This window comes from Moschus berezovskii, chromosome 17 (genome assembly GCF_049115385.1).
Source record: "Moschus berezovskii isolate FMDL1 chromosome 17, NW_MosBer_1.0, whole genome shotgun sequence".
NCBI lineage: Eukaryota > Metazoa > Chordata > Mammalia > Artiodactyla > Moschidae > Moschus > Moschus berezovskii.
Window position 1 is genome coordinate 73,207,676 of NC_142476.1, and position 25,720 is coordinate 73,233,395.

The window sequence follows — 25,720 nt, forward strand, 5'->3', positions numbered from 1 at the left end:
TGTTGCTAAGTTTTGCACATATTTAAACTTCATTATATATTGATTAGTGGGAGTGCAAGCTTGAGTTTCCAAGTATGGGTTTGCATCTGTAATGGGATACAGTTAAAACCAAGTGGCTGGACCATCCCAGGGCAATGTTGTGTATAATTCCCCGATTGCACTCCTTACATCATAAATAATAATGAAAGTAAATGTACATTTACCAGAGAGAATCAACAAAACCCAGCCCTGATTTTCTGATTGCACTTTTCTCCCCAGGTATTAAAGCCAGCTTTCGAACAAGGGTGCCTGAAGGTTTGATTGTCTTTGCAGCATCACCTGGCAATCAAGAAGAGTATTTTGCAATTCAGTTGAAGAATGGACGCCCATATTTTCTTTTTGATCCTCAGGTAAATGAGTAATCATAAGAGTTGACATTTTTGAGAGTTTATCAGTTGCTTATATTTTCACAATGAATCCTCACCAAAAACTTACAGATGAGTACTTTATTATTCCCACTCTACAACAAGGAAGATGAAACTTCAAAAGTGATGTGCCTTACCCACAGCTAAAATAGCAGACCTTCAAACCACATAGACTGACTGATAATCTACTTGCTTTTTTAACAACCATATGCTACCTTATCATGAGGATTAAAGTTTTTAACTGCGTTCCTTGAGAAAATTATGTCTTTCTGTTTCCCTTCCGTTTTCTCTCTTCCTCTTCCTTTCCTCCTGCCTTTCTTGCTTCCCACCCTATCTCTATCTCTTTTCCTTTCTTCACTAGCAAATATTAGTGTCCATCAGGTGCTACTGAGTTCAGTATTGGAGACTATAATACTTCTAAAGTTAAATATGACCATACCCCTATGAAACAATCTAGGTAGGATATAGTTAATTTTTTAAAAATACTCCTGAATGTCATGAAAGAGAAGTATACTACTAAGTATTGCTGCTGCTGCTGCTGCGTGAGTAAAATAAAGGGTCTTTCTTTCTGTAGTTCTCTGCAAATGTAATATTTAACTGAGATTCAAAACAATAAATAAAAGGATAGGAGTGTATGTCTATTCAAGAGGAAATGTGTTTGAGGTGAGGCAGGCCAGAGGAAATACTGACAGGAGATGAGGGAAGGAGCTGTAATAAAATTTCCAAGCAGAGCAAATAGCAAATATTTAGTGTCTGAGTTAAGACATAAACATGGCCTATTTAGTGCATTGAAATAAGATTAAGATGGTTATAGAGTAGAGAACAAAGAGAACAGTGGTAGTTTGAAAATTTGGGTAGAGACTAAGTAATTTAGGATCTTGGAACCAAATGAAAGGGTTTAAATTATTCCTAAGGGCAGTTCAGTTCAGTTCAGTCACTCAGTCGTGTCCTCCTCTTTGCGACCCCATGGACTGCAGCATGCCAGGCTTCCATGTCCATCACCAACTCCCAGAGCTTGCTCAAACTCATTTCCATTGAGTCGGTGATGCCCTCCAGCCACCTCATCCTCTATTGTCCCCTTCTCTTCCCACCTTCAATCTTTCCTACCATCAGGGTATTTTCCAATGAGTCAGTTCTTTGCATCAGGTGGCCAAAATATTGGAGCCTCAGCTTCAGCATCAGTCCTTCCAATGAATATTCAGGACTGATTTACTCCAGGACGGACTGGTTTGATCTCCTTGCTGTCCAAGGGATTCTCAACAGTCTTCTCTAACACCACAGTTCAACAGCATCTATTCTTTGGCACTTAGTTTTCTTTATAGTCTAACTCTCACATCCATACATGAAAAAGCCATAGCTTTGACTAGATGGACCTTTGTTGGCAAAGTAATGTCTCTGCTTTTTAATATACTTTCTAGCTTTGTCATAACTTTTCCTTCAAAGAGCAAGGGTCTTTTAATTTCACGGCTACGTTCACCATCTGCCGTGATTTTGGAGCCCAAGGAAATAAAGTCTTACTGCTTCTGTTGTTTCCCCGTCTATTTGTCATGAAGTGATAGGACCAGATACCATGATCTTCATTTTCTGAATGTTGAGTTTTTAACCAGCTTTTTCGCTCTCCCTTTTAACTTTCATCAAGAGGCTTTTTAGTTCCTCTTCGCTTTCTACCATAAGGGTGGTGTCATCTGCATATCTGAAGTTATTGATATTTCTCCCTGCAAGCCTGATTCCAGCTTGTGCATCATCCAGCCCAGTATTTTGCATGATGTACTCTGTATATAAGTTAAATAAGCATGGTGACAACACACAGCCTTGACATACTCCTTTCCTGTTTTGAACCAGGGCAAATGGGAAACTATTGCATAGTTTTCTTCACTTTAGTTAGAGGAAGGTTAGTAAGCATTTGCCATTAGGTCTGTATTGGGCCCATGAGTAATTGAGGGAAAAGTCTATGTAAAACATTTTTCTCAGGTTTTCCGCTTAAAGCTGCTGATCTATGCTTGTCTAAGAAGTGCTTTCTGTTGTAGTGGTAAAATAGGCACAAATTTTCCCTTGTATCTAAGGGCTTGTAGGTGAAGAGCTTCCTATACCCTGGAGACCCACTCATGTTGAAGAGAAAAGGCAGGGCCTGCTGGTCAAGTGTGTCTGAGCACCACCTCAGACCCTACAGAAGTCTTTAAGAGGCAGACTGAGCCCTTCCTGGGTTAGGAAGCTGGTAAAGCCATGAGCTGGCAACTGGCAAGACCATGGAAAAAAAGGATTATTCCTGCTGTTTTGACAGTAGTCTGTTAAACACCTGGCCTGATAAGGGTTCCTGGGCATCCCCTAGAATTGAAGTTTCTTAAGGGATGCTCATAGGTTGGCAATGAGTAAGCAAATAAGAAATAGCAAACACCTAAGCACATCCTGCATCCCGGGAGAAAGGGGTAAGAAGCAGCTGTTTCCGAAGACAAGGCAGATGGCATTTGGAAAACAAAAACAGCACACTGAAGTTGATTGAATTACAGAACTGAAAATATTATTTTTCATTTGAATCCTTTAAGTTGATTACTTAGAAGAGGGACTGCTGAGATTCGTTTCTAGGTCAAAATGCATAACAAAAATATGAAAACAAAGATTAAGGAAGATACAAATATGAAGAAGAAATTCAAAAGGAAAGCAAAAAACACATGCGTAGGTAAAAGATGGATAAGAGAAATTAATGAAATATAAAATAGGAGAGAAAATCTGATTTAAGAACAATGCTTGATTATGAATTTATTGAAAGGACTCATCAAATGCCTGGCAAAATTAAGCAAAGCTTGTGCTTCTATAGGACCTCTGTGTGTCATCCATTATTCTAAGTGTTCTCTCTATATATAAATGCACACAAATATCTCATTTAAACATCACACCAATTCTTCAAGATAGATACTTGTTATTCCCATTTTACAGGTGAAAATGTAAGTCAGAGTTAAATTAATTTTCCCAAAGTAATACAGCAGATCTGTGGCCAAGCTTTTCAACATGAAAGAAGAATGCTTGTTGATGTCCAGAGACTCAGTTAAAATGCTATCTATGCACTATATTGGAAGGAAATATTTCAGCAACGCTTCTAATTGGAAGGAAAAAACTAATCTGAAACATAGTGGAGAAGCAGTGGTGAGTGGTAAACCTAGGGATATTAAGTTCAGCCAGAGTATTTAATGACAAACAATAGAAATGTGTTTTACAGTGCCAAAGAATCTCTGACATAGAAGAGACAGGCAGCAAAGGAAAAAGAAATCTGATAATTGTTTGGTGCTAAAATTACTAAGAGTCGAAGGAGAGGTTGAAAGATGATGACTTAAAAGTTTCTAAGGTGTCAATTTAATGGAGGGGGGGAGTTACGGTATAGGTCATATTACTTTCTTGATTCCATAAAATAAATGGCTAAAATGTTTGATTTTAAATGTGACAAAAGAAGTTAATTACTAATAGAATGAAAACACTCCAAGAATGATTAACAAGATGAAAAAAAAAGACTGCTAGATTGTAAATATCAGCAAAAACGTAAAAGAAAGGAAACAATCCATTAAAATAGAAGAATGATCAATGAGAAGGAAAAAAAATCTGGTTCTGCTTTTTCTACCTAAATCTACCTCTAATTTCTACCTAAATCTACCTAAATTACTATCTGGGTATATTTGAGACAAAGCCAGAAAGGGAAAACTTTAATCAGATAGACCTTTATTCATAGAGCTGTAAAAGTACACAACGTGGATTCTTGTTGATTGTCTTTCTTCATTCTTGGAGTTGCCACATGAGGTATTGTTTTCTTCCCTGCTTTTGATGACGTGTCTCAACTAGAGTCATTCAGTGATCTAATGATAGAACTGGCACTGAATTTAGTTTATTTCATTCAAAGAAACATTGTTAAAAATGTATTTTCCTGGGACTTCCTCAGAGGTCCAGTGGTAAAGACTCTACCTTACAATACAGAGGCTGTAGGTTCAGGAAATTAATGCTACAGGGTGAGGCCCAAAACTGTAAACAAAGCAAAACAAACAAAGGAAAAACCCTCTGTCACATAAGTAGATACACAACCAATTTGCATAGGAAATAAACACCTTTAAAAAAAATGTACCCCAAGCACTGTGGTAGGCAATTATGCACTAGAAATGCGGGAATGAGGAAGAAGCAAAATGCCCCTCATGCCATCCTCTCTTGGGACCCCCCTCTTCCAAGATTGAAGTACAGAGTCTTGCTGAACTTGAATGTGGTAGTGTGCTAGGTAGGCTTCACACTGCCTCACACTTACAACCATCATGCGCTCATAAACCTCCATCCTGGTGTTTTTGAGTGTAATTCTAGGTGACCACTGAGCTAGAGCTGGAGCTAGAGCTGTAATAGTGCAATGGCTACAGGTTTATTCACAGGTTTTGAGTATCTAATAACCGTGCCTTGCTTGCCCCCTCTCAAAACTCTCTAAACATATAGAGCAAAATCTTTCAGAATTAATAAAAAAAATGGTTCTATCAGAACTGAAGCATGACTTCCATCTCTTTGACAGAGTTGCTTTTCTTTGTAAAGGATGTGATAGCTTCAGATTCTGCATAAATGGAAGGTGAAGACGTTAAAGTTAACTCCACTCAGGCACATGATTGCTGTGCAGATCCTGAGTTTGGCTTCTAGAAAACTCTCTCCATCTCATCTTTTTCATCTCCTCTCCATGATAAGATAGACTGGTATAAACCATAGCAGAGTTCAAGGAAGTGTTCACAGGGCATGATTCCCACCCCTTACCCTTCTCCCTTGGACAGTGCCTGAGAGTGCTCCTCACTAAAACTGACATCCCCCTCTGTCCCTGTCCTATATACCCAAATCCTGACCTGTATACAAATGATTGTGGAAACTGGGGGATGGAGACTATTTGATATAGTCTTACATTTTTTTTCTCTTTTGGGTTAGGAATATGAATACATTTTTTCCCTCCTTTCTAAAAATTGACTAGTGAAAGACTAGAGATCTCTTCAAGAAAACTAGAGATACCAAGGGAACATTTCATGCAAAGATGGGCTCAATAAAGGACAGAAATGGTATGGACCTAAGAGAAGCAGAAGATATTAAGAAGAGGTGGCAAGAATACACAGAACTGTACAAAAAAGATCTTCATGACCCAGATAATCATGATGGAGTGATCACTAACCTAGAGACAGACATCCTGAAATATGAAGTCAAGTGGGCCTTAAGAAGCAACACTATGAACAAAGCTAGTGGAGGTGATGGAATCCCAGTTGAGCTATTTCAAATCCTAAAAGAAGATGCTGTGAAAGTGCTGCACTCAATATGTCAGCAAATTTGGAAAACTCAACAGTGGCCACAGGACTGAAAAAGGTCAGTCTTCATTCCAATCCCTAAGAAAGGCAATGCCAAAGAATGCTCAAATTACCGCACAATTGCACTCATCTCACACACTAGTAAAATTATGCTCAAAATTCTCCAAGCCAGGCTTCAGCAATATGTGAACCATGAACTTCCAGATGTTCAAGCTGAATTTAGAAAAGGCAGAAGGACCAGAGATCAAATGACCAACATCCGCTGGATCATGGAAAAAGCAAGAGAATTCCAGAAAAACATCTATTTCTGCTTTATTGGCTATGGCAAAGTCTTGACTCAGTGGATCACAATAAACTGTGGAACATTCTGAAAGAGATGGGAATCCCAGACCACCTGACCTGCCTCTTGAGAAACCTGTATGCAGGTCAGGAAGTAACAGTTAGAACTGGACGTGGAACAACGGACTGGTTCCAAATAAGAAAAGGAGTACGTCAAGGCTGTATATTGTCACCCTACTTATTTGACTTATATGCAGAATACATCATGAGAAACGTTGGGCTGGATGAAGCGCAAGCTGGAATCAAGATTGCTGAGAGAAATATCAATAACCCCAGATATGCCAATGACACCACCCTTATGACAGAAATTGAAGAAGAACTAAAAGTCTTTTGATGAAAGTGAAAGAGGAGAGTGAAAAAGTTGGCTTAAAGCTCAACATTCAGAAAACAAAGATCGTGGCATCTGGTCCCATCACTTCATGGCAAATAGTTGGAGAAACAGTGGAAACAGTGGCAGACTTTATTTTGGGGGGGCTCTAAGATCACTGCAGATGAAGACTGCAGCCATGAAATAAAAAGACGCTTACCTCTTGGAAGAAAAGTTATGACCAACCTAGACAGCATTTTAAAAAGCAGAGACATTAGTTTGCCAACAAACGTCTGTCTAGTCAAGGCTATGGTTTTTCCAGTAGTCACGTATGGATGTGACATTTGGACTATAAAGAAATTGAGCGCCCAAGAATTGATGCTTTTGAACAGTGGTGCTGGAGAAGACTCTTGAGAGTCCCTTGTATTGCAAGGAGATTCAACCAGTCCATCCTAAAGGAAAACAGTCCTGAATGTTCATTGGAAGGACTGATGCTGAAGCTGAAACTCCAATACTTTGGCCACCTGATGTGAAGAGCTGACTCATTTGAAAAGACCATGATGCTGGGAAAGATTGAAGGCAGGAGGAGAAGGGGACAACAGAGGACGAGATGGTTGGATGTCATCACCGTCTCAATGGACATGAGTTTGGGTAAACTCTGGGAGTCGGTGATGGACAGGAAGGCCTGGCGTGCTGCAATCCTTTGAGTCGCAAAGAGTCGTACATGACTGAGCAACTGAACTGAACTTTTTAAAATTGATCTATACAGTCCATGAGATCACAAAGAATCAGATATGACTGAGCAACTAAGCGCAGTACAGCACGTAGTTGATTTACAATGTTGTATTTCTGTGTATAGCACAGTGACTCAGTTATACATGTGAAGTGAAGTTAAGCTTTTGCCACTCCATTGTGTCTGACTCTTTGTGACCCCCTTGGACTATACAGTCCATGGAATTCTCCAGGCCAGAATACTGGAGTGTGTAGCCGTTTCTTTCTCCAGCGGATCTTCCCAAGCCAGGGATCAAACCCAAGTCTCTTACATTGCAGGCAGATTCTTTGCCAGCTGAGCCACAAGGGAATCTAAGAATACTGGAGTGGGTAGCCTATCCCTTCTCCAGCGCATCATCCTGACCAGGGATCAAACCAGAGTCTCCTGCATTGCAGGTGGATTCTTTACCAACTGATCTATCAGTGAAGCCCTATATATATATATATAATGTATATATATATATAATATATATATAAAATATTCTTTTCCATTATGGTTTATCACAGGATATTGAATATTGTTCCCTGTGCTATACTGTAGGACCTTGTTGCTTACTCATCCTATAATACTTTGCATGGGATAATCCCAAACTCCCAATCCTTGCCTGCTCCACTCTCTTCCACCTTGGCAACCAAAAGTCTATTCTGTATGTTATGAATATGGTTTCTTGAACAAAGTAAAAGCCACCCCGAATTTGAAGAAGCTGAAGAGTTTGTTTTATATGTCTGTCACTGACATTCAAAATATTTATATTTTAAATAATTTAGGTACCACTTTAAGCTAGTTTTCTTTTCCTTGTGTCTTAAAGGATACAAGGTTATCTAATGAACACTTTACTGTACTCATCAGATAAGTAGTTATTTACTCAATGTGCCTTTCTTATCTGAGTGTACAGTCCAGGGAGGGCAGGACAAATACATCCTTGAGGCTCAGTACAGTCCTAGGACCATGCATGCTTAGTCACTCAGTCATGTCTGGCTCTTTACGACCCCATGAGACTGTAGCTTGTCAGGTTCCTCAGTCCATGGAATTCTCCTAGCAAGAGTACTGAAGTGGGTTGCCATTTCCTTCTCCAGGGGATACTCGCAACCCAGGGATTGAACCCTTGTTTCCTGTGTCTCCTGCATTGCAGGTGGATTCTTAACAGGCTGAGCCTTGGAATATAGTAGGTAATACATAAATGTCTGTTGACAGATTGGCTGACTTCCTGGCTTGATAAATATTGGTAAAATAGTATTCATAATTGAAGAAAATTACTCATTTTCAAGGATAAAATTTCTGACTCTTTAATGATAATTTAATTTAGTTCTTATTTGTTTTAATTTGACAGTTAGATACTATGGTTGTTTTCAGATTACTATTCTTGAATCCATTCAAAATAATTAAATATTGAGTTTTGGAAACAGAATTTTGTAAGAATTTAAAGTTACTCTCTAACACATAGCTTTCAAAATACGTGTAGTCATTGCGTGTGCATGCTCCGTTGCTCAGTCATGTCTGACTTTTTGCGACCCCGTGAACCTTAGCCCACCAGACTCCTCTGTCCATGGTATTTTCCAGGCAAGAATACGGGAGTGGGTTGCCATTTCCTACTCCAGTAGTCACTGTGTAGTTTGTTCTTTTAAAAGTATCTTAATAAACTTAAGTAATGAATTTGTATACAACAATGTAACTCTACATAAAGTCGTAGAATTCATTCAGTGAAATGAATCCAGTTCACTATATTAAGACATATTTGTGGCATTTCTTATAATATTTAAAACTGGATATACGTTTGGATATTATACACTGAATACTTAGAATTATTGTTGCTGCTGCCAAGTCGCTTCAGTCGTGTCCGACTCTGTGCAACTCCATAGACGGCAGCCCACCAGGCTCCCCCGTCCCTGGGATTCTCCAGGCAAGAACACTGGAGTGGGTTGCCATTTCCAGAGTCACTAAAGAAAAACTACTCCATTTTTTAACTGCTGTATTTTTTTTATTGTCTCAAAAAGTTGGCTATAGTCTTCCCATTTTTATTAGATTAATTTCAACTTGGAAATACTTGATCAGATGATATTTTATTGACTAGTAATGACATGGTTCTCATTTAAATGTTTTATATTCATTCCCATAATAAACTGACTTCACTTAGAGAAGTGGTGATAGTGAAAGCTTTCAAAAAATTCAGAATAGTATCTATTTAACGTGTCTAATATTTTCCAAATAGAAAGGACAAACTGCACCAGACTTGACACCAGACTTGACCACAGAATTATTCTCTGAATATTAGTGGGGGAAATATCTTAAACTATCATCAAAAAAATAGTATGCTGAGTGCCCCAAGTATGAAAAAAATTTGGCGTAGTGAGGCTATCTGTTATGTACTTGAATGTGTCACCAATAAGTGTGATTTCTGATGTAGAGAACTATTAATGCTTCAGATTGTTGCCAAACATAATATGAAGAACCACTTACTCAGACACCTGATCTTTAGAATGCAGCATCGTTTGTAACAATTTTAACGCTAACTAAGTACACTTTGATGAGACAGCATTTAATAAAATGCTCATTAATTTCATCATTAGCAAGGGTATGCTAAGAAGTAAGCCAGTTTCTTATGTCACGCCCAATTAGCATCCCATGCTAGTAATCCCATTAGTATTGTTGAATTCACTAATGGAAAAACTAATGGGCATGCTACCAGGGCACATTAATTGGGCACGACACCAGTTCTGGTTTTAATTATTAAACTACGATAATGAAATGTGTGTTTGTAAAATATTAAAATGTTGAAATTGGGTTGAAGAAAATAAAAGAGTATGTAGAAAGAAAGAGTTCTATGAAAAGTCAACTTACAAAGATTCAAGAACATATCAAAATGGTCATATTTCTAGCTGATTGAGTTGCCTATAAAAGTTGGGATACTGTCCATGTGAGAAGCAAATCCTCCCCTACTCATGGGAAATTAAAACCTCTTTTTTGGTAATATGAAATTCTGTATGTCATACATGTTGTCATGCTCTGTATGAGGCCTGACAGGAGCCAATTAAATGCATAGAATGGACAGGGTATGTTGCTGAAGCTATTTTAGAGAAATACAAACAAATGTTTTACTGACAATGGTGTGATTATGCACTTTTTGTGATATTAAACCATGACCATATTACATCAAATAATTGTCAGTTTTATCATTTTTGAAAACCAGTATAGCAAAATAATTAGAATTTGGTGAAACACTCCGAGTAATTTAAACATGTATTTTGTAATATTTTATCCAATCTTTTTTTGGTTTAGTTTTGTTTTCAAAATTTTCTATTGATTGAAGTTAATTATTTCTAAGGGCCTTCTCTGGTGGTTCAGCTGGTAAAGAACCTACCTGCCAATGCAGGAGGCACAAGAGACACGGGTTCGTTCCCTGGTTTGGGAAGATCCCCTGGAGAAGGAAATGGTAAGAACCCATGTCTTACTCAGAGTGTTTCACCAAATTCTAATTATTTTGCTATACTGGTTTTCAAAAATGATAAAACTGACAATTATTTGATGTAATATGGTCATGGTTTAATACCACAAAAAGTGCAGTATTAATCACACCATTGTCAGTAAAACATTTGTTTATATTTCTCAGAGGAGCCTGGCAGGCTACAGTCTCATGGGGTTGCAGAGAGTTGGTCATGACTGAGGACGCTCACACAATTATTGCTAAGGAGATCTACTTTATTAAGAAAAAAGCAAAGATTGTTTTCCTTTAGGTTTAGAGTAATTTTCTGTTGTTTTTTTTTTCTTTATTCAGGGTAGTTTCAAATGATGATGGTAACAAAGTTGAAATATCCTTTACTTAGTCTTATGTGTTCACTAACATTAAAAAACGTACCATTGTGCTAACCATGATATACACGGCCCCAAACTGTTAAGATGAAAGGGATATCTTCTCTTTATTTTCGTACCCTCACTTCCTCTGAGCTAATCTCTATTCTTAACACCTGCCATTTCCTGATTTTATCTACTTAGGAACTCATTTTTACCTTTGATACTATTACCTTAAGCAAAAATACAAATGCTCGATTTTAGACTAAAATCACTGTTTAACCACAATGCTTATGTTAAAGGTATTAAAACTAATTTTTTAATTTAAACTTTTTATTTTATATTGGAATATAGCCAATTTACAATGTTGTGATAGTTTTGGGTAGACAGCAAAGGGACTCAGCCATACATATGCATCTGTCTATTTTCCTCCAAACTTCCCTCAACCCATGCTGCCACCTAACATTGAGCAGAGTTCCATGTGCTATACAGTAGGTCCTTGGTTATCGTTTTTAAATACAGCAGTGTGTACATACCTGTCCCAAACTCCCTTACTATCCCTTTCCCTCATCCTTCCCCCCGGCAGCAATAAGTTCATTCTCTAAGTCTGTGAGTCTATTCTATAAATAAGCTCATTGGTATCATTTCCTTTTAGAGTCTATGCATAAGGGATATTGTACAATATTTTTCTTTCTCCATCTGACTTTCTTCACTCAATATGATAATCTTTAGTAACTAATTTTTAATGTGAATCTAATTCCTTCTTGGTGTTCATAGTGTACTGAAAGTAAAAGAAACTAACTTGCTACACATTTTACTATCTTCAGAGCAGAATCATTTGAATGGTACTTTATTAGTTTCAAATTCTTGTCTTTTTTATATTTCTGGCCCCAAATTTAAAATATTAGAATAGAAAATTCATTACCTTTCTGATGAGTATAGTTACTCAAAATCCAAGTGTACTTATAAGTGATTATCATTCTGAAGAGAAGTTCTTTTCAGATTTGAGCCTCATGGTGATACAGTATTTCAGAGAAATGCCAGAATGATGTATCAACTTTAACTTTGAGTTCTGTTTGAAATATGTGCATGCTTGCCTCAGGATTGTGTTGAAATTTGTAAGTTGTTTTCTAACAAATATACAATATGTGTATGAGTAACATGTATATAAAGACAGTTGCTCCTTGGAAGAAAAGCTATGACCAACCTAAACAGCATGTTAAAAAACAGAGACATTACTTTGCCAACAAAGGTCCATGTAGTCAATGCTATGGTTTTTCCAAGGTCATGTACAGATGTGAGAGTTGGACCATAAAGAAGGCTGAGTACTGAAGAATTGATGCTTTTGAACTGTGGTGTTGGAGAAGACTCTTGAGAGTCCTTTGGGCTGCAGGGAGATCCAACCAGTCAATCCTAAAGGAAATCAGTCCCAAATATTCATCAGAAGACTGATGCTGAAGCTTAAACTCCAATACTTTGACCACCTGATGCAAAGAACTGACTCATTTGAAAAGACCCTGATTGTGGGAAAGATTGAAGGCAGAAGGAGAAGGGGATGGCAGAGGATGAGCTGGTTGGATGGCATCACCAACTCAATGAACATGAGTTTGAGCAAGCTCTGGGAATTAGTGATGGACAGGGAAGCCTGGTGTGTTGCAGTCCATGGGATTGCAAATAGTCAGCCACGGCTGAGTGAATGAACTGACTGAACACGTATATTTACTCACTGATTTTTTTTCACTTATTCATTCCCTTAAGGGGTCTGCAGTGGAAGTTACCACAACTAATGATGATGGTAAACAATATAGTGATGGCAAATGGCATGAGATAATTGCTATTAGGCATCAAGGTTTTGGCCAAATCACACTTGATGGGCAGTTCACAGGTAAGATCTTCCTTGACAAATATAAATGCCTCTGTTGATATGCTGATGTTGCCATAATCCTTTGTGTTTTTATTTCTTTATCTCTTTTTTCACCTCTTCATCCCTTCTTCATCTAAACTGCTGTTGATTTTGCTTTTGGGGTGTTCTTAAAATCATTCTTAAAATGATGAAGTCTTGGCAACTATTTTCTCTTCTATGCGGGGTTCAATAAAGCAAAAATAAGAGCAAAGTCATCAGTATCAATTTTGTGTCATTTTCAGGTCTTTACAATTTGCAAAAGTTGTTACTTAGTTTTGCTTTACTTTTATGGCAAAGAGGGAAGCCATTGGAGAATTTTGAAAGGAGGATGACCTGATATGACTTACACAATGGAGTATTACTCAGCAATTAAAAAGAATACATTTGATTCAGTTCTAATGAGGTGGATGAAACTGGAGCCTATTATACAGAGTGAAGTAAGCCAGAAAGAAAAACACCAATACAGTATACTAACACATATATATGGAATTTAGAAAGATGATAATGATAACCCTGTATACGAGACAGTAAAAGAGACACAGGTATATAGAACAGTCTTTTGGACTCTGTGGGAGAGGGTGAGGGTGGGATGATTTGGGAGAATGGCATTGAAACATGTTTATTATCATATGTGTAATGAATTGCCAGTCCAGGTTTGATGCATGATACAGGATGCTCGGGGCTGGTGTACTGGGATGAACCAGAGGGATGGAATGGAGAGGGAAGTGGGAGGGGGGTTCAAGATGGGGAACACATGTACACCCGGGGCAGATTGATGTTAATGTATGGCAAACCAATACAATAATGTAAAGTAATTAGTCTCCAATTAAAATAGATAAATAAAATGAACACTCTGGGTATTCCTTGGGGGATAAATTTTAAGGGGAACAAGGATGGAAGCATGAACCTAAGAAAAATAGATGTTTCTCCAGCAGAGATGAGTTTATTCAGGATCAACAAAGAATTTCAGTTCAGAGTCTGAAATCTTTTTTTTCTTTACGTATTTTTTAATTTATTTTTTTTATTGAAGGATAATTGCTTTATAGAGTTTTGTTGTTTTCTATCAAACCTCAACATGAATCAGCCATAGGTATACATATATCCCCTCGCTTTTGAACCTCCCTCCTATCTCCCTCCCCATCCCACCCCTCTAGATTGGTACAGAGCCCCTGTTTGAGTTCCTGAGACATACAGCAAGTTCCCGTTGGCTATCTTATTTTACACATGGTAATCTAAATTTCCATGTTACTCTTTCCATACATCTCACCCTCTGCCCCCCTCTCCCCATGTCCATATGTCCATTCTCTATGTCTGTTTTTCCATTGCTGCCCTGTAACTAAATTCTTCACTACCATTTTTCTATATTCCGTATATATGTGTTAGTATATGATATTTATCTTTCTCTTTCTGACTCACTTCATTCTGTGTAATAGGTTCTAGGTTCATCCGCCTCATCAGAACTGACTCAAATGCGTTCCTTTTTTGGCTGAGTAATGTTCCACTGTGTATATGTACCACAATTTCTTCATCCATTCATCTGTCGATAGGCATCTAGGTTGCAATCTTGGTGCCATATGTAGCCCCCATACAGCAATGGAAGATAAACTCTTTTATAGAGTGGAAAAGGAAGTTTGAAGAGCTGTAGTAAACAAACACGTGTCTTTTCATTGGTCAATTCATTGCCAGGAAAGAGGAATCTTCTTCCTGTTAGACTCGTCACATGAGAGCTCCCCTTTCTGGCCTTCCAGATCTATTTAATTGAGGTCTCTTTTTGTTATTTTTTTGTATTTCCCCTCCTTTGATCAAGATTTCTCTTTCAGAGTACCACTGATCAAGAGTCAGGTTTTCTAGTTTCAATGGCTTTTTTCCCCTTAACTTTAGGAACTACCTTTCCTGGGTATGGTGTCTCACATCAGAGGGGAATAGCACAGATTGGAAAACTCCTGAGTTCATATTTGAGTAGTAAGGGGAGGTAGGAGGGAGAACTCTCACACAGTTTGTATCTACAGTCCTTGTTCTATATTATCAAGATCATGGACACTGGAGACGATCTGAAGCATTGTCATCACCAATGTTTAGCAATAAATTTCCAACAGACTTGGTTCAACCATCTTCAGGAAGTTGCCTCATCAGATGTTGTCTGCTTCAGTTATGGGAAATAATTACTTTAATATCACCAGATTATTTCAGCTTCCTTCAGAATTTGGAGCTTTCTCTAGGCATGTCACCTGAGTCCAGGAATCTATTCCTTGAACTTTCGTGGCACAAGGTTTGGTTAGCAATACCTGATGAGGGCTTCTCTGGTGAAGTTGAAGAAAAGTTCTTCTGGAGGTATCTTTTCCAATAGATAAAATCTTCAGTTTGGAAGGTCTTCATCTCTTTAGAGCACAGTATAAAAAGATTGCTCCACCAAAACACGGTAGAAATTTGGCCTTTGCATTATTGGAATATCTCTCCTTTTTCAGTTGGAGGCCAAAAAAAGCAGGAACCAAGTGTGTTGGGTGTCCTGCAACTGTTTCAAAGGGTGAGAATTTTTGAATTCCAAAAAGGGTGGATCTGAGATTTAGAGGGACCAATAGCAATGCTTTGGGCCAAGATACTTGTAGGACCTCTACTAGTTTTGCCAGTTGAGTATTAATAATGCCATTACTGTGATCAGCTGAACAGCAGGATTGAGAGTCGTAAGGACAGTGAAAGTGTTGTAAAACTGCCAAACAGCACAGACTTGTTGAAGTACTTGGACAGTAAAATAGGTTCCTCAATCACTATTAAGTGTGTCTAGATCTAAGTGTACCCCTTGCCCTGATATCAGTTGCCCTAAATATCAAACCTGGTTTTGGGCAAACTGCAATATTTCTTTGGTGACCTTATGTCCCTTTAAGGCTATCAGCTTTAGTAAATGGTTGCTGTCTGCCTGTGAGCAGACTTAAGAAGATCAAAGAGGCAAATCATTCACACATGCAACCAAGTGGACCTATAGGGAACTTTATATCATCTAGGTCAACCTTTAGGTTTTACAAGAAGTAAGAAGGACTCAGTAAAACCCTGAGGCATTACTGTCCAGGTGAATTGTTTTTCTTCCCAAGTAGAGGTAGAAAGATGATGGCTAGTTTATCAAGTGGAATACTGAAGAATTCACTGAATAAATCAATTGCAGTAAAGAATTTGCTTCCGGTAGGAATAGATGTTAGATCATCTGAAGGTTAGGAACATCAGGGTGTCAGGGAGTAACAATGTTGAGGGAGTAACAATGTTGAGGTCCTGGACAAACCTCCACTCTGCCCTTAGGTTTTCTCACAGATGAAATAGCATCATTACAGGAACTAGTATGCAGATAATAAAGCCTTGAGCCTTGTAATCTTCTATTATAGACTTTATGCCTTGAAGGGCTTCTATACGTATAAGGTATTGATTAATTCTGGGAAGAGATTTTGAAGGATCTACTTGAATCTAGATGGGAGGGGGCATGCTGTGAATTTTGCCAATGTCAGCTGGAGATTTTCCCATAGATGTAGAGACTGATTCAACAGGGACAAAGGATCAGTGTTTCCAAAACCATCTCTAGAACTGTCAAAGACAGAACAAATAAAAGATGCCAAAGGGTTATTTAATTCACCTGGTTGTTTATTTTGATGACTACTCTGAAATTCAATAATTATTTCTCCCTTTTGGAAGATTAGCAGTAGTAATTGTCCCTAATAAATGGTTAGGGACAGAGGAACTAAGGAGAAAAAGGCATGTATCTCTCAAAGAGCCTAAAGGAAAGGGAATAGGTCCCAGAGACAAGAACCTCTTGAGATTTGTTAGAGATCCTCACTATTTGAACCCCAATTGTTTTTTTTTTTTTTAGGTAATTAATTTATTTTTTATTGGAGGCAAATTATTTTACAATATTATATTGGTTGGTTTTGCCATACATTGATATGAATTTGCCCCGAGTTTACATAAGTTCCTCCTCCTGAACCCCCCTCCCACCTCCCTCCTCCCTTTATCCTCCCTCTGGGTCATCCCCGCATGCCAGCCCCGAGCATCCTATAACATGCATTGACCCTGAACTAGTGATTCATTTCACATATGACAACATACGTGTTTCAATGCCATTCTCCCAAATCATCCCACCCTCACCCTCTCCCATAGAGTCCCAAAGACTGTTCTATACATCTGTGTCTCTTTTGCTGTCTCGTATACAGGGTTATCATTTGCATCTTTCTAAATTCCATATATATGTGTTAGTATACTGTATTGGTGTTTTTCTTTCTGGCTTACTTCACTCTGTATAATAGGCTCCAGTTTCATCCACCTCATTAGAACTGATTCAAATGTATTCTTTTTAATGAGATTCAACCCCAATCTTAAGAAACATTTCCCCAAGCTGATTAAGATGGAGGATTGGGAGGAACCCCTGTAGTTCCTCAGAGTCCATTGGTGAGAAGTGGAGGAGGCTGGAAAGGTTTTGATAAAATATTATTAGAGATAACTGTACTCATTGTTTATGTATTGTCTATGACTGCTTGAGGCTGTATGGTGTACAGACTAAAATACATACTACTGGCTCTTTCCAGAAGAGTTTTGCTAAACCCTAATGTAGAGCAAAGAGGAACTAAAAAGACTCTTGATGAAAGTGAAAGAGGACAGTGAAAAGGTTGGCTTGAAGTTCAACATTCAGAAGACAAAGATCATGGCATTTGGTCCCATTACTTCATGGGAAATAGATGGGGAAACAGTGGAAACTGTGTCAGACTTTATTTTTGGGGGCTCCAAAATCACTGCAGATGCTGACCGCAGCCATGAAATTAAAAGACGCTTACTCCTTGGAAGGAAGGTTATGACCAACTTAGATAGCATATTAAAAAGCAGAGACATTACTTTGCCAACAAAGGTCCATCTAGTCAAGGCTATGGTTTTTCCCATGGTCATGTATGGATGTGAGAGTTGGACTGTGAAGAAAACTGATCACTGAAGAATTGATGCTTTTGAACTGTGGTGCTGGAGAAGACTCTTGAGAGTCCCTTGGACTGAAAGGAGATCCAACCAGTTCATTCTAAAGGAGATCGATCCTGGGTGTTCATTGGAAGGACTGATGCTAAAGCTGAAACTCCAATACTTTGGCCACCTCATGCGATGAGTTGACTCACTGGAAAAGACTCTGATGCTGGGGGGGATTGGGGGCGGGAGGAGAAGGGGACAACAGAGAATGAGATGGCTGGATGGCATCACCGACTCGATGGACATGAGTTTGAGTGAACTCCGGGAGTTGGTGATGGACAGGGAGGCCTGGTGTGCTGTGATTCATGGGGTCGCAAAGAGTCGGACACGACTGAGCAACTGAACTGAACTGAACTGAATGTAGAGCATGACTGTGAGGTTTGGGACTTGAGCAACTGGAAGAATGTACCTGGCATAACTAGAGTGGGCAAGCTAGTTGGAGAAGCAGATTCAGAGAGAAATGTCCAGAGTTTGGTTTGAACATGTTAAGTGTTAGGTACCTATGAGGCATCCAAGTGGAAATATCATGCTGAGTCCTGGATCCCAGTATGTCTAGAGAGGAGTTCCAGATTAGAGATAAAAATGGGGAGTTACCAGCTTAGGATGCATTTAAAGCCACAGTCCCAGATATAAGTAGGGATAATTAGAGTGGTTTGGGCTCTGGAAAAAAAAAAAAAAAGCCATTCTCACAAAGAATGATGGAGTTAGTTAGGAATTTCTAACTTTTCTAAATTTCTAACATTTCTCTCTGAATCTGCTTCTCCAACTAGCTTGCCCACCCTAGTTATGCCAGTTACATTCTTCCAGTTGCTCAAGTCCCAAACCTCACAATCATGCTGTACATTCAGTTCAGTTCAGTTCAGTCACTCAGTCATGTCCAACTCCTTGCAACCCCATGAATCACAGCACGCCAGGCCTCCCTGTCCATCACCAACTCCCATTCACTCAAACACATTCAGTTCATTTCTGTTCAGTCACTCAGTCGTGTCCGACTCTCGACCCCATGAATCACAGCACGCCAGGCCTCCTTGTCCATCACCAACTCCCGGAGTTCACTCAAACTCATGTCCATCGAGTCAGTGATGCCATCCAGCTCAAACACATTAGGGCTTAGCAAAACTCTTCCGGAAAGAGCCAGATAGTATGTATTTTAACAGATTTGCATTGGTATGCAGCACGCAGAGGGACCCAGGCCCTTTCAGAGTTCTCACAGGTGCCTAGCTCTCTCTTCAGCCTTTTAGAGGGCTTATGGTGTTTATGCAGGTGGTAAGGAGATCTGGGAACAGAGGAGGTCTGGGCTATTCTAACATCAAGATGTTGGGATGATGATTAAGAACCAGTGAAGAAAAGTAACCAATAGCAGAAAACCAAGAGGGAAGTGCATCCAGAAGCACAAGGAAGGGTTTTAATCATTCGTTAAATTTGTAGAATAGATTGTCCTGCTGAAGTTGAAGTTCTCATCTGCTTTTCCATCCACAGGCTCTTCAGCCACCATGAATGGTGGTACTGTTATTGGAGAGAACACAGGAGTGTTTGTGGGTGGGCTGCCACAGGGTTACTCCATCCTCAGAAAGGATTCTGGTGAGTTTGGGGAAAGTATAGAATTTATATGTTGTCTCCATAATTGGGATTCCCCTTCTGGTTCAGTGGTAAAGAATTCTCCTGCAATTTAGGAGATGCGGGTTCCATCTGTGGGTCAGGAAGATCCTCTAGGGAAGGAAACGGCAACCCATTCAGTATTCTTGCCTGAGAAATCCCATGGACAGAGAAGCATGGCAGGCTACAGTCCATAGGGTTGTAAAAAGTCAGACATGACTTAGTGAATAAACACCACCACCACCACAGTTTAGCATTGAATCCACCTATATCATTTTAAAGCATGGATAATTACATTATTTTCTGCCTCATGCTGGATTTCCTACATCACTATGTCAAAAATGTCCTTTAGATCTCTTATTTTCTAAAAGAACCGTGTATTACTTGTATTTAAATTCTTAGAACCCAGTTCTTGATATATCAAAGAAGGTAATTAAACTTTTGCTGAAATAAATTATACTAATTTAAGTCAAAGTTTTATAATTTGGGGGTCAAAGGTATGAAAAACTGAATTTTGGAGAGGGGTATATTTAAATCCTCAAGACTTATTATAGTTACCTCCTCAGAAATACCTGTAGAGAGCGGAGAGCTTTTATTTGGTCATTCTAGATGGTGGTGAAGTCTCCTGAAAGCATTCACGCATGCACGTGTGCACGCGCGCACACACACACACACACACATTGAAAGAGAGAGTTATTTTCCCATCAAGCATGCTTCTTAGGTGACACTAGTGGTAAAGAATCTGCCTGCCAATGCAGAAGATGCAAGAGACACGGTTTGATCCCTGGTTTGGGGAGATATCCTAGAGTGGAAAATGTAAACCCACTCCAGCATTCTTGCCTGGACAATTCCATGGACATAGGAGCCTAGCAGACTACATTCCATGGGGTCGCAAAGAGCTGGACACAACTGAGCCACTAACACACACACACACACACACACACACACTCACTCACTCACTCACTCACTCACTCACATACACACATGCTTCTTGGCTCTGGTATATGCAGGAACCAGGAGGAGAGCATACCCCAGTACCAACTACCACTCTTGTAAAGGACATCACTCCATTATAAATAAATCCTTTGACATTGTGCATATAAATTGACTTTGTGAAACACTGATCACTGGTAAATACCTTCCCTAAGATCAGGTCATGAACTCAAAAGCTGAGAATTCAGCTTTGCACTCACTTGTAAGGACATTACTGTATGAAATGCAACTTCAGCTTCAGGTGCCCTCTTGCCCTCTCTACTTTTTTTTTTTTTCTCTCTAATTCTATTATCTGCTCACTTTTTCTCTTTCTCAACCCTTATGACCACCCTATTTACTGTGTTCATAAGCCCCACACTTGGTCTGGGGAGTTCAAAAATTAAATGTAACATTATATTAATGCCTAAAAATTGGTGGCTTAGATGGTAAAGAATCTGCCTGCAATATGAGAGACCTAGGTTCCATTCCTGGGTTGGGAAGATGCCCTGGAGAAGAGAATTGCTACCCACTCCAGTATTCTTGACTGGAGTATCCCCATGGACAGAGGAGCCTAGTGGGCTACTGTCAATGTGGTCACAAAGAGTTGGACATGACTGAGTGACTAAGCACACACATTGCTTTACTTGTGTAGCAGACTGGTTTCATAATGCTGAGTGTACTAAATTATAAAACATAGATTGTATAGACAGACTTGCTTTAAATCTTGCTTTTAAAATGTGTTATTGCACTTTTATTTTTAAGACCAGAAGCAGATGAAATCTCCTTGTTAATTCAAGAGGCAATGATCTTGCTATTACTGCAAAACCAAGGTTTTTGTGCAAACATCTCCTTCTTCAGATAAGATGACTCTGAACCAGAGCATAGCATACCAATTATTAGCACTTACTGTAGCTTTTGGCATGGGTGTTTATGTGAGTTATTAAGAAGTTTGTAGGAAGAAGGCAGTGAGACCTATAGCCTCTTTCTTTTACTTTAATGGCACATCAAATGAATTGCTTGAAAAAAATTTCTCACAGTACATATTTCTTGATATCTATCAACCCTTGCAGACATAGTCCAAGAGGGTTTTGTGGGCTGTCTCAAGGATGTATATTTTATGAAGAATTTTAATCCCTCTGCTACTTGGGAGCGTCTGGTTTGGCAGAGTTCTGAAGAGCAAACCAATGTGCATAATGACTGGGAGGGATGCCCCACTTCACTCCAAGAGGGAGCCCAGTTTCTAGGGACAGGTAAGAGTCTAAAACAGACATTGGTCATTGCTTAACTTGTATGTTCTATCTTTGGTATAATTTAGTCTCCCCTGATCTGTTTATTTTGACCTCATATGAATCTACTGTCACAGAAACACCTAGTTATGCCATGATGCCCATACACATATTTTCAATGTCTGAATATATAATATAAATAGTAAGATTCATAAATACATATTCATGTGTAAGATCTCTGACAGTTTTGAGTTTACATATGATAGTGACACTAATGTCCATTTGTAAGTCCACTGTTTTTCTTAGAATATAGTTTTACTTAGATGTTTCAAAGAAATTTTGTTTTTGTCAGGCTAATCTGTATATCTGTTGTATCCCATTATACAGACTAGTAGTTTTCCTAAGAGTAAAATTTCAGATATGTAATGGGGTGAGTAGGCCCTTAAGGGAGAGCTAGAGAATATAACCATCTCATTGCCATTGCTCCAAAGGCTGTGGTGAAGGGGAGGTGAAGTGTCCCCAGTGTACCCCCAGCCTACAATCTCTGTCTAGCAGCCACCCAGGGTAAGGATTGGAAGGGAATATGGTGGCTTGACCAAACATGGCTTGTTTTTCAATAACAGCCCACAAAGTGTAGGGCTTATGAACACAGTAAATAGGGTGGTGCCTGCTACATTTATGGCTAAGTTAGTTAGATATTAAGTTTGTTAAACTACCTTCAGAACAGAAAGTTAAATAATATCATATTTTGTGTACTTTTTCATTGCTTTTTATCACCACTATCATTTGTCAGATTTTCTCTTATGTCAGTGCAATTTATTGTTAATAGTTACATATTAGTAAAACAGTAATAGTCTTAATTGTACATTGATCACTGCCTTTTCATGGCAAAGGGGCTTGTATAACTCACTGAAGCTATGAGCCATCCATGCAGGGTCACCCAAGTCAGACGGATCATAGTGAAGAGTTCTGACAAAACGTGATCCATTAGAAGAGGGAATGGCAAACCACTCCAGTATATTTGCCATGAGAACCCCATGAACTGTATAAAAAGACAAAAAGAAAGAAAAATGACACCAAAAGATGAGCCTCCCAGGTTGGAAGTTGTCCAATATGCTATTTGGGAAGAGCAGAGGACAATTGCTAATAGCTCCAGAAAGAATGAAGCAGTTGGGCCAAAGCAGAAGTGATGCTCACTTGTGGATGTGTCTGTGATGAAAGTAAAATCCAGTGCTGTAAAGAACAGTGCTGCATAGGAACCTGGAATGTCAGGACTACTAATCAAGGTAAATTGGATGTGGTCAACCAGGAAATGGGCTTCCCTGGTGGCTCAGTGGGTAAAGACTCCACCTGCAATGTGGGACACCTGGGATCGATCCCTGGGTTCAGAAGATCCCCTGGAGAAGATCCCCTGGAGAATGTCTACCTACTCCAGTATTCTGGCCTGGAGAATTCCATGGACAGTATAGTCCATGGGGTCACAAAGAGTCAGACACGACTGAGCAACTCTCACTTCATTTCACTTCATGCAGGAGATGGCAAGAATAAACATCAGCATCTTAGGAATCAGTGAACTGAAATGGATGCGAATGGGTGAATTTAATTCAGATGGCCATTATATCTTCTATTCTATGCAAGAATCCATAGAGGAAATGGAGTAGCCCTCATAATCAACAAAAGAGTCTGAAATGCAGTACTTGGGTGCAACCTCAGAAAAGACAGAATGATCTCAGTTTGTCTCCAAGGCAAACCATTCAGCATCTCAGTAATCCAAGTCTATTCCTCAACCACCAATGCCGAAGAAGCTGAAGTTGATCAGTTCTATGAAGACCTAAAAGACCTCTTAGAACTAACACCAAAAAAAAAGATGTCCTATTCATCATAAGGGATTGTAATGTAAAAGTAGGAAGTTAAGAGATACTTGGAGTAACGGGCAGGTTTGGCCTTGGAGTATAAAATGAAGCAGGGTAAAGGCTAACATAAATCTGCCAAAATAATGCACTGATCATAGCACACACTTTTTTTCAACAACACAAGGGACAGGTTTACCCATGGACATCACCAAATAGTCAGTACTGAAATCAGATTGATTACATTCTTTGTAGCCAAAGATGGAGAGGCTGTAAACAGTCAACAGAAATAGGACCTGGAGCTGACTGTGGCTCACATCATCAGCTTATCATAGCAAAATTCAGGTTTAAAATAAAGAAAGTGGGGAAAATGACTAGGCCAGTTGGGTAAGACTTAAATCCCCTACGAATACAGTGGAGGTGACAAACAGATTCAAGGGATTAGATCTAGTAAACAGAGTGCCTGAAGAATTACGGACAGAGGTTCGTAATATTGTATAGGAGGCAGAAAACAAACCATCCTGAAGAAAAATGCAGGAAGGCAAAGTGGTTGTCTAAGGAGGCTTTACAAATAGCTGAGGAAAGAAGAGAAGTAAAAAGCAACGGAGATAGGGAAAGGTCAGTTCAGTTCAGTTCAGTCGCTTAGTCATGTCGGACTCTCCGCGACCCCATGAATCACGCCAGGCCTCCCTGTCCATCACCAACTCCCAGAGTACACTCAAACTCATGTCCACAGAGTCGGTGATGCCATCCAGCCATCTCATTCTCTGTCGTCCCCTTCTCCTCCCGCCCCCAACCTTTCCCAGCATCAGAGTCTTTTCCAGTGAGTCAACTCATCACATAAGGTGGCCAAAGTATTGCAGTTTCACCCAACTAAATGCAGAGTTCAGAGAATAGCACAGAGAGACAAGAAGGCCTTCTTCAGTGAAAAATTCAAAGAAATAGAGAAAAACAGCTGAAGAGAAAGACTAGAGATCTCTCCAAGAAAACTGGAATGATCAAAGGAATATTTCATCCAAAGATGGGCACAATAAAGGACAGAAATGGTAAAGACCTAATAGAAGCAGAAGAGATCAAGAAGAGATGGCAAGAATAAACAGAACTGTACAAAAAAGATTTTAATGACCCGGATAACCTCAGTGGTGTGGTTACTCACCCAGAGCCCAGCATTCTGGAGTGTGAAGTCAAGCAGGCCTTAGGAAGAACTGCTGCCGATAAAGTTAGTGGAGGGAGTGGAATTCCAGAAGAGCTAATTAAAATCCTAAAAGATGATGCTATTAAAGTGTTGCACTCAGTATAGCAAATTTGGAAAACCCCACACTGGCCACAGGACTGGAAAAGGTCAATCCTCTTCCCAGTTCCCAAGTAGGGCAGTACTAAAGAATGTTCAAACCACTGGACAATTGCACTCATATTCCATACTAGTAAGATTATGCTCAAAATCCTTCAAGCTAGGCTTCAGCGTTATATGAACCAAGAAGTTCCAGATGTTCAAGCTGGGTTTAGAAAAGGCAGAGGAACCAGAGATCAAATTGCCAACATTCACTGATCATAGAGAAAGCAAGAGAATTCCAGAAAAACATCTACCTCAGTTTCATTTACTATGCTAAAGCCTTTGACTGTGTGGATCATAATAAACTGGAAAACTCTTAAAAAGATGGGAATACTAGACCATCTTATCTGTCTCCCAAGAAACTTGTAGGTGCGTCAAGAAGTAACAGTTAGAACCTTGTATGAAACAACTAACTGGTTCAGGATTGAGAAAGGAGTATGACAAGGCTGTTTATTTTCACCCTGTTTATATAACTTGTACACAGAGCATGTCACATGAAATGCTGGGCTAGATGAGTTACAAGCTGCAAACAAGATTGCTGGGAAAAATATCAATGACTTCAGATATGAAGATGATACCACTCTAATGGCACCAGCGAAGAGGAACTAAAGAGCCTCTTGATGATAGTGAATGAGGAGAGTGAAAAAGCCGGCTTAAAACTCAGTATTAAAAAACTGAGATCATGGCATATGGTCCCATCACTTCATGGCCAATAGATGGAGAAAAGGTGAAAGCAGTGACAGATTTCTTCTTTTTGGGCTCTAAAATCACTGCAGATGGTGACTGCAACCATGAAATTAGAAGACGATTGCTTCTTGGCCAGAAAGCTGTGACAAACCTAGATGGTGTGTTAAAAAAAGTCAAAGACATCAGTTTGCCAACAAAGGTCCATATAGTTAAGACTATGGTCTTTCCAGTAGTCATGTATGGATGTGAGAGTTGAATCATA

At 39.2% G+C, this 25,720-nt stretch overlaps 1 protein-coding gene across 1 annotated transcript in view; it reads left to right on the plus strand.

Annotated features, from left to right (window-relative positions):
• USH2A (usherin) overlaps positions 1-25,720 on the plus strand; it is a 969,245-nt gene that overhangs the window by 382,585 nt on the left and 560,940 nt on the right. The window contains exons 21-24 of the mRNA XM_055419911.2: positions 259-389; positions 12,664-12,790; positions 19,274-19,375; positions 21,433-21,612. Of these exons, the coding sequence (XP_055275886.2) occupies positions 259-389; positions 12,664-12,790; positions 19,274-19,375; positions 21,433-21,612 (540 nt within the window). The remainder of the gene's footprint in view (positions 1-258; positions 390-12,663; positions 12,791-19,273; positions 19,376-21,432; positions 21,613-25,720) is intronic.